This window comes from Passer domesticus, chromosome 17, assembly GCF_036417665.1.
Source record: "Passer domesticus isolate bPasDom1 chromosome 17, bPasDom1.hap1, whole genome shotgun sequence".
NCBI classification, from domain to species: Eukaryota; Metazoa; Chordata; class Aves; order Passeriformes; family Passeridae; genus Passer; species Passer domesticus.
This window is the reverse complement of record NC_087490.1, coordinates 2190665-2200312: the sequence shown is the minus strand read 5'-3', so window position 1 is coordinate 2200312 and position 9648 is coordinate 2190665. Positions and strand designations below refer to the sequence as shown.

At 44.6% G+C, this 9648-nt stretch overlaps 1 protein-coding gene across 1 annotated transcript; it reads right to left on the bottom strand.

The window, feature by feature from the left end:
* Positions 1 to 960: 960 nt before the first annotated feature.
* LOC135282491 (solute carrier family 2, facilitated glucose transporter member 11-like) lies at positions 961 to 8880 on the bottom strand. The gene is made up of 11 exons (XM_064392305.1): positions 8702 to 8880; positions 7757 to 7917; positions 7153 to 7277; positions 6098 to 6227; positions 5520 to 5668; positions 4547 to 4734; positions 4098 to 4208; positions 3468 to 3569; positions 3061 to 3136; positions 2600 to 2727; positions 961 to 2186 (listed from the first exon to the last, which is right to left on the bottom strand). The coding sequence occupies exons 1-11, from the start codon at positions 8795 to 8797 to the stop codon at positions 1980 to 1982; spliced, it is 1473 nt and encodes a 490-aa protein (XP_064248375.1). The 5' UTR covers positions 8798 to 8880; the 3' UTR covers positions 961 to 1979.
* Between the last annotated feature and the right edge of the window lie 768 nt (positions 8881 to 9648).

Here is a 9648-nt window from a genome sequence, read left to right as displayed (position 1 = left end):
ATGCAGATAGAGGTAAAAAAGCAAGGCTTAAATGGAAAAAACAAGCCTTAAATGCAGACAGAGGTAAAAACCGAGCCTTAAATACAAGTAGAGGTTTTATTTCTTTTCCTAAAGAAGAGGACCAGGTGCATCCCTTCGCCTAGAATTTTAACAACACATGAAATGTGTTTTTCCAGACCCAGTATAGAGCTTACCCAATACCCTGGACTTGGAGGGATTTTTGTGTTCAGAGATACCCTGTGTTGCACTTGTGTGACCCTGGCTCCATCCTGGATCCTGGAATTGCAGATTCACAAGTACTTCTTCAACCTTTATTCCCAATCCATGATAGTTTATGGCAGTGTTAATGATTTACTACACTTTCCCTCTTGTGGACAGCCTTTAGTAGCAGGAGAGAAGTAAGGCAGGTTGAACACAATCATGTTGTAGAAAGACAACATGTATAAGGAAATGAGTTTTTAATGTCTTGCAAGACAATAAAAATTTCCTCATTGGGAAGCAGTAAGTTTGAGAAAGGACCAAACCAAAGAAGGACCTTTAAAATAATCAGTTACCTAATATTTTCTTTTCAAAACACTTCCATTGCTTCTTTTTTTTTTTTTCTGCATTTTAGACCAGAAGAAGGAATGTATGTTGGTTATTAAAGTGGCACTGTGCAATCAGTGATCTCAAGCCTTGAAACAATAAACTTTATCTAGTTTTTTGGTAGTGTGACAATTGTCATGGGAGGGATGGCTGTGTTGGGAAAGTTCCCTGCTCCTGGCATTAGCTTTTGGCACTGCCACAAATACTGCTGGAGGATGATGTGAAGATAAAATAGCTGGAGTGTTAGGGCTGTGAAAGAAACTGCTGCTGAATATTCAGATCCTTTTGCAAAATTTATTGTGCAGCATCTGCATCAGTTGGTGGTGAAGATCTCATCTTCAGAACAGGACAGACACAGCATTCCTTGAGCCCAACAATACTGCCCCAGAACGTGGGGTCTCCTCTGTCCCTGACTCTTCAGTCAATAAAAATCAATCCAGGCACAATCAGAAGGATGTGTTTTCCTAGTCACTGCTTTTTATTTCCTTATCAGAAAACTTTGAACTATAAAGAAGACAAAAAAAATGTCATGTCATATAGCAATGAACACAGATGTGAAGCCGTTTTTACCAGGTTTAATAATGAAAATGTGAAGTATTCAGAGACCTGGAAAGAGAAGCAAACAGTCCCACACATGGATTAAATTCCCTCTTCTCTGGCTCACCAGTACCAGTCACTCTCAGGGCTCAATCCCACAGAAACCCAGCGTTCTCCGGGCTGAAGGGACACTGCACAGTCACTGCCAATGGAGAAGGAGAATCTGCACTCTGGATTTGCCCACTCATGATTTCCTGCTGCCCTGCTTTCTTTGCTCATTGCTTTCTTTCAGTGCTGACATATCCCTGTTGTTCCCAACAGAATAATGTCCAAGACTGTAAACGTGGGGGAACATTGCATGTTGAGTCTGCCTGCTGCTAGGCATGGCACTCTTCTTTCACTGGATTAAAGAGCTAAATGCTTCTTTTCCTGTGAAATGAAGCTTCTGCTCTGGGAAAACTCTTTGGCACTGACTTGTTAATAGGAGCAGATAATTTTAGTGTCATAGCTCTGTCGTCTTTGCAAGTTTGCTGTACCTCTGGACTTTCCAGAATCACTTCTGCCAACCGTGGCACCTGGTTTTGCCAAGAAAATAGCAGATCCTGTGTTTTCAGTTTATAACTGCAAGCTTGCAGGGACTGACAAAGATCTTATTTTCTCTACAAACTGTGTTTAATTTTTTTCTGCAGAGGAATTAATTCAGCTCATATTTCAGGATCTGGAGAGAACCACCAAATTCATACTGCACCCTGTACTGAAGGTGATTTTTTGGTGGATCTATAGATTCTCTCTTGCTTAGTGAGACTTCTGGGCAATACAGTAATAAAAGAGCAAAATATGAAGTGGAGGGTTTGATCTTAAAGCCTAGTAACAGTCACCACTGAGCAGTTACTCTGCTGTAGGGCTGCCTGCCCCTTCTTTCCACGGTAGTTCAGGCGGTTGAAGTCCTCCTTGACCTGCAGCATGGTCTTTCCTTTGGTCTCTGGCAGCACCAGGAGTACAAAAATTGCCATGGACAGACAGTATGTCAGGAAAATGATGAAACAGAAATTACCAAGCCCTTCCTATCGGAAAACAGAGAGAAAAAATGTGTTCATGAACATTTATCTTGATTTCTTTCTCTTATTATGTAGATTTTTTTTCTCTTATGATGTATAATTTCTGGGTTTGTATTTACAAAAAGAAGTTGGTCAGAGACTTAATGGATATAAACCCTGCTCCAATGACATCTGACAGGGTCAGTGCCTCTGTCACTGCATCTGTGTTGCCTGTGTCTCTCTAACTTGTGTAGAGTTAGAAGCATTTTGTGGGTTTGCTACATTTCCAGTAAATTCGTGGTTAAAAAGGAAGAGGCCATCAGAACTGCAATTAATTTGGGCTCTGTCTGTTTCATGAAGTGTTAATTAGAGAAGCATGCTCTGAGTTCAAGAGGGGTCTACCTTCCTCTGAAATGAAACAAACACCCTACTTTGCTTACCACAATGAAAGGGAACACAAGCCCAAGGATGAAGAGTTGGAGCCAGTTTACAACACCATTAAAAACGTAAGCAGCTGGTCTGTATGACTGAATAAATATTTCAGTGATCAAGGGGCATACTACTCCACCTGAAAAAAATATTGAAGAAAGAAGGAAGCTTAGAAATGTTGCAAGATGCTTTTGTACCTCATACTTCATTTTGCTGCAGAAGTTCATGGCTTTATGTGGCCTGGAAGTGTCTGAAGTGGTGCTTGGCTCTTCAGGAAAAAGGCATGTAGGAATGCAATAGGAAATAAATTTTACCTCCTACCATAGTATAGGGGGAAATATCAACACCTGCACTGAATCAGAAGTAGGGATTCATGCTTATTGTGGAACAGCTATGCCTGGGATCTCTCCTAAAGGTTGCAGTGAGGAAGGAATGAGTGAATAAATGAAACCATTCCAATAAAAATACCAACCTGGCCCAATGCCAAAGCTCATGATGAAAATAAAGACAAGTGCAACAGAGCAGTATGGTACCCAGAAAAAGGAGTCCTGTGGTAGGAAATGAAAAACATATAAAATCAGAAAATAAAATTTTATTTATCTAGCTCCATTACCAATGTTCATCACTACTAAGTATGTCAATGTTTAACATAGATCTATTTCAGAAATATCAGAAGACAGCCTTGGCAGTGATCTTGGTTGTCTAAAGCTACTGTCTTTAATCCAGACGTACATGGCTGGGAACAGGCCTCTATAAATATGATAGTTAGCCCTAAAAATACATCTACTCACTAAAAAGTGATTTGTGGGGAGGGAAATAGTCATGCTATCTGTCATACAATACAACATGGGCACAGCTCATGCATCAGTGGGGTCTTACCTGCAGCGAGAGCGTGACTGTGAGGAGCCCTAGAGCCAAGGCCATCACGGCGTAGTTTTTCCACAGCAGTGTCTTCCTCCCTGCACGCTCGATGAGGAAGCCCTGCAAGCAGGAGGAGATGCTGCCAGCTCCCAGGGACAGCCTGAGGACAGCCTGGTGAGCTGCTCCAGCCCTGCCTTCACTGCCCCATCTGGGGTGAGCAGCAGCAGGAGCTGTGGGGAGCAGCAGAGCTGGGAGGTGCAGGGCTGGGCACAGGAGGTCAGAGCTGGAGTCCTGCAGGCAGAGGAGAGCCCGGCAGGAGAGCAGAGTGGGAATGCTTACACTGCTGTGATTCCTACAGCCCTGGGTCCTACTGACATGTGGCATCTGCCCTTCCTCCAGGGGGGAACTGGGACCTCCAAGTCTGGCCCAGAGTGGGCTGTGATTTTGACAGAAAGACTCTCAACTCTTTCCAGAAGCACAGTAGAAATGTCCATGATTGCAGGATGTGGGGAGAGGACTTTATCTGATCGGTTCCATGGTTGATTTGTTGCAAAAATTTGATTCCTGAAGCTCCATTTACAGTATTTCTAAAGATCAAAATGAGTAATGTATTACAGCAGAACAAAATTCAGCTGAAAAGCCACTTACACACAGAACTGTAGAGAGGATCTCAGTGGTCCCGATCCCCAGGGAGACGTAATGGGTTTGAGTGGGGGGGATTCCAGCCTTTGTAAAGATACTGTATGCATAAGAGTAAACCTGGAAAGAATGTCAAAATAGACATTTGTGAAAGCTGTACACATGTGACCATGTTTATGCTAGCATCTGTCTCTTTGGACAGAAAGTAACCAGACCTTAACAAATAGAAAACCATCTTATCCTAACAGGTAATCCATAGAAATGCCTTCAGAAGACTTGTTAAAACACAGCTCTAGACTTATCCCAGGTCCCAAACTTCCAGGGAGAAAGATTGTAACAAACAGCACCAAGAGCTCCCTCCTTGGGGCACTGTTGTAGTCACTCCCAGCCCCTTGCAGAGTTACTTTTGCTGAGGAGCTTGCCAGCCGTGCAGGGGCAGAGCCAAGCCCTGCACGTACCACGTTGGCCCCGATGAGCTGGATGCAGGAGACCACGAGGAGCAGGGTGATGAGCTGCCAGCGCACGGCTCTGTCCCGCAGCAGCTCCCAGACACTCTTCTCCTTCTGGCCACCGATGGCTTTCTGCTCTGACATCATGTCATTGATTTCAGCCAGATGGTCCCCGTCCCCCCAGAGCTGCTTCACAGCTGGAAGGAGAGGAGGAGAGGTGACCAAGCTCACCAGCACAGACATCAGTCCAGAAGATTATTTCCTGCTCTGCAGAGTATCTTATTAGAACTTCATGCTCTTTTCTTGTGTGAACTTCCTAGAGATCTGGGCTCAGATATGACACAGGCTCAGATCATTGCTGTCTGGTTTTACTCATAAATCTTAACGTGACCTCACCTTTGGCCAATAGCTGCTGACAGCCTTTCAATGTAAGTCACACTTACATTCTTACCAATCCTTCCCTGAACACCCTCCTGCTAAAGGTGCAGTTCTAGTGCACACTCTAAAACACAGACAAAATGACTCCTACATATAAAAAATAAGTTTACATCCAAGGAGTTCTATCTTTTGATAGTTAAATACCCACAATGGCTTTGCTCAATTTCTGTCAATGGCTGCTGTCAGGGTTACTGAAGAACTGGAGTGCTTACAGATTCAGCACGACAGTGCAGAGCCTCTCTTTCTCACACTGAGAAGGAACTGTGTCTGTACTCTGACTGCTCAGGGCAGAATCTGCATTGCTGGGAATGCAAGCTGTGTGTGATCACCTCCCTTGGAGGACCCTGGCAGAGGGTAGGGAAATACTACTGTCAAGAGAGCACTAATATCCAAACAGAAGAGGCTGACTTTCATTTAAGCTGAAGATACTTTCAGAGCCAAAAGACCAAGAGTCTTTTTCCCACCTGTAGCTTTCTTCCAGGGTCATCTTTACTGTATTTTCCCCTTTTTCCCGAAATGAATGCTTTAAGGCCCATTTCCTCACCTTTGATGCATGCCTCCTTGTCCTTTTGGTCAATGAGCAGGTAGCGGGGAGAGTCTGGGAAGAAGGGGAGGGTGAGAAACTGAAAAAGGACAGGGACTGCATTGGCTGCCAGCAGAATGGGCCAGAGAGCCTCCACTCCAAGGACTTCTCTGAAACAAAAGCAGCAGGGTCAGCGGGGCTGGGGCACGGCGTGTGCTGGCCGTGTGAGCAGGGGCAGACAAGGCTGACCCCAGCCCTGCTGGGGGTGTCCGGCAGGGAGTGCAGAGGGGCCCTGCCTGCAGTGCAGGAGCTGCACAGTGCCGGCTCCTGCTGCTCTGTGCTGGGCACAGCAAGGCCACCTCTGTCCCCCTGTGTCCTGAGGGCTCACGACAGTCCCAACACAACCGCTGAAGGAAAACCTGCAGGGGCTGATCCCTCTGCTTCTGGTCCAAATAGGCTCCATTACCATTATTACAGATGCATAAGTTACCAGACTGGTACTGACTGCCCCAAATAGCAGCCCCTGGGCACAGGAGTGCATTGATATATGCACATATTTTAATAATAGAAGAAATTGAGTATGTTTCAGACTCTCTTACCTGAGACCCAGAGCAAATCCTACAAATTTTCCAAGAGCAGAGAAGGTAGCAGCTGTTATGGCAATCAGCCCACGGAGCTTCCGTGGGGCACACTCCCCAGCATACATGATATGGACATTCTGAGTTAAACCTGCAGGGACAAAGCACTGTTAGGGCCATGCAAACCCCCCTAGCTCTGATGTTTTGGAGGGGACCACTCTGGGCAGTGCCTGTAGGGTTGGCTCTCAGATACATTTTTATCTGTGCTGAGGATGTGGCTGCCTGACATGAAGCATGTGCCCCACACCGTGGCCTTGTGCCATTGCTAAATATTTCACTGAGTAAGTGTGGGCCTGTGGGAAATCTGTCCTTCAGCAGGCTGGCCTTCCCTTACATTGTTTCCTACAGCCCCATATACAAATAGGGCTGTGGTTACTCCCTCTAGTCTTAGATGATATTTTTCAGTGGCAATTCAGACACTATGTGCCTTATCTTCTGCTTGAAACCACCGAGTTGGCAAATGCTGTACATTCTATTTGCTCAGTGAACTAATTAATATTTATCCTCTCATTTTTTTTTTTTTTCTGATTAGTATTATCTTTATCCAACTGCTCAGGGATTAAAAGCACTGGCAGAATGTAACCTTCTGAAGCATCTGGAAATTATAATTGAAAATTCTAACTGAAATCCTTGAAAACCATTCTGTTGTCTATAATGTGGAGGGCAGCATCAGCCACAGTGAAAAGCAACAGAAGCAAGAGAGGCCAGTTCTCTATTGAGTGAGCATGATTCCCTGAAATATTGCATGTTTTGCATATGGCTTCTTATTAAGTTGGCAGTACCTTTTCTATGGACTGGATGTAAAGATAGAAGAAAGAGAAATGGAGATGTCATACATTACTAATTTAATTATGTTTGTGGTTTCTTGTTTAGTTAAAGATGCACTCATGCTATCATGCTCTCTGCAGAATGTAGTAAAAAAGCTGTGATCTGTTTACTCAGGCAGGTGAGTCTTTGTGAGCCTCAGTCACTGCTCTTCCCACTCTTTAATACCACAGGTAGGAATGCCAATTTACCTCCACAGACTCCAGAGAACAACCTTCCAGCAATGATCATCTCAAAAGATCCACACAGCCGGCTGAGTCCCATCAGAACTGCACCCAGCAGAGCAGGGATGTTGGAGAGCAGCATGGCCTTCTTCCTGGAATTCATTCAAATCAATGTGAGCATAAATACTGCCCTTGCCTCATTCACAGCCTGATGGGAGTGGCATGAATTGTACCACAGTTACAGACTCAGTGCTGGCTTCTGAGATCTGCTGGACTAAATGGGAAATGGCAATGGGGAAACTTGTCACAGACTGATCAGTTAGTTGAAGGGTTTGGTGCCTCTAGTAGAGTCAATATCTACACTGGGAACAATCTTTGTGAGTGGCTGTCTCTGAAATTCTCTTTAAAATGCATGTACTTCTTGTATGACCTCCCTGGACTGGATTTGCTTTGGACTATAAGGGAGAGGGTATGATTTCCCTTGTGATCACTGGCAGATTTTCCTTGTGATCACTGGCAGATTTTCCATTCTCCCAATGCCTCATTAGAAGCAGTGTTTCTCCCGAGACACAGCTGATTTGTGTGCAGCAGTGGGTGCAAGCAGAAGTTCTGGTGTAAGCACTGCTCCTACCTCCCAAACCGAACACACAGGTACCCAGCAGAGGAGGAGCCCAGGAGCCCCCCGATGCTGTAGATGGACACAATGAGGGACCACATCAAAGTGACCATGTCTGCACTGGGAGAGGAGCCATATCTCTTCAGCCAGGTGTCATGGATGAAACTTTGGATGTACTTTAAAAGAAAAAAACAAAACAGTGGACTCAGTCAACATGGTTTTGCATAATTGCACTGCTTTTTTAATTCTCTTACCTGCTTATTGGTCTTTTTGATACATTTCTGTCAATAACCTTGGTTGAAACCTTAGCCCCAATGGGAATTTTGCCATTACTATGCCTGGAGCTGATGTTTTAGCAATGAGATCCAATATATCAATATTAAATATCAACTGTGAGTGCCAGTAAGAGAATGGTAGGTTTCTGTTTCTGTGCTAAACCCTGACTCTTTCTCTCCCTGATCTTTCCCTGCCATTCCCACTTGTCTGTGGTGATAGTGTGAGCTCAGTGTCCTTGGTACCATTCAGGATGACAAACACCATCCCCAGTTTTCCTTTTCCAGCTGCAGGTAGCAGTGCTGACCTCAGCTCTGGAGCTACAGTCCTTCCCTGCCCTATTTCACCTTACAACCACTTGGAAATAGTCTGGGTGCTCAAGCACATGATGCAAGGAAATCCCCAGCAATGGGGAGAGGAGAATGCCCCGAGAGCAATTCCACACAGAAGGGGGGAAATGGCTGACTTTATGGATGTTATTCATCCTTCCCTTTCCCAGCTGCCACATCAGACAGAAGTTCAAACCTCATGAAACGCAAGAGCAGTAGCAGCTACTCTTAGAACTAAGAAACCACAATTCTTTTTAATTTTCAAAGCACAAGTAAAAAGTTAACTATTGCATATAGAGGTATGAATGCCTGAGAACAGAAACCCTGGTAGATCACTCTTTGAGCTTTCCATGCTTACCTCAGCAGGAGAATTGATAATGGAGACCTGCAATCCATAGTGGAAGGTTCCAGTCATGCCCAGGACAAAAGCCAGGAGAAAAAGGTTGTAGCTCATTTTCTTGCAGGAAATAAAATACAGCAAACAAACTGGTTCAGCTATGCAGACATGCTTCCAAATGTGCTGTTTTCCTTGGGAGCTCTAACAATTTGAGCAACGCCACACAGTTTGAGACCAAGGAGCAATAGAAAAGCACAGCTACTGCAGCACAGGACAGTGAGAATGCTGAGCAGAGGCAAAGCTCACAGATGCCTTCCAGAATCCAGTTACACACTTCAGTGCTTCAGCCTTCAGCTTTGGCCATCTTAATCTGCACTGTCACAGTTGTGGGAGCATAGTGCAATGGCCAAAAGCATTTTGTGAACAATTCCATCTATTTGTCCTTTCTCCTCCTCCTTTCCCACTTGTTATCTCACTTAAATGAATATTTTGCTCAGTGACTTGGCTGAGACTAGATAAACATTTGGGGATTAAAGGGCATTCCTGCTTTTATAGTTTATTCACCTTTTCTTAGAACTCTCTGATGGGAGGTGTAAGAATACAGAGCTGCAGTAGAGGCACCTCAACCCTTCCCACTGCCACTGCTCCCTGTTACTGGGGATATTCTGGCCAGCAACAGGAGAGTGATGCTGCACCTCTATGCCTGGAATATTTCATATTCAAACAATGACTGCCAAGCATTTGCAAGCCAATTTCTAATCAGGGGAATGTCATTGCTTGAACAGGCATCAAATCCCTTCACACCAACTTGCACGCAAAGGTAGTCATCCCCACTTGCAGCCTGGGTCTTTCCTGATGCTTTCTTTGGCTACTGTGGAAAAGATCCTTTTTTATATAGAAAAAGAGGAGCCTGAGATAATATTTCAACATGTCATTTTGTATGGGAATAAATCACACAGCAGTTCATG

What these genes read in the sequence shown, in the direction of transcription:
- LOC135282491 (XM_064392305.1), bottom strand. Translation starts at nt 8,797, where the DNA reads ATGAGCTACAACCTTTTTCTCCTGGCTTTTGTCCTGGGCATGACTGGA. An exon ending in CAAGGAGGCATGCATCAAAG is followed by an intron (nt 4,735 to 5,519) that starts GTGAGGAAATGG and finishes CTCTCCTTCCAG; the next exon opens with CTGTGAAGCAGCTCTGGGGG. An exon ending in TTGTGTTCCCTTTCATTGTG is followed by an intron (nt 2,187 to 2,599) that starts GTAAGCAAAGTA and finishes GTTTTCCGATAG; the next exon opens with GAAGGGCTTGGTAATTTCTG.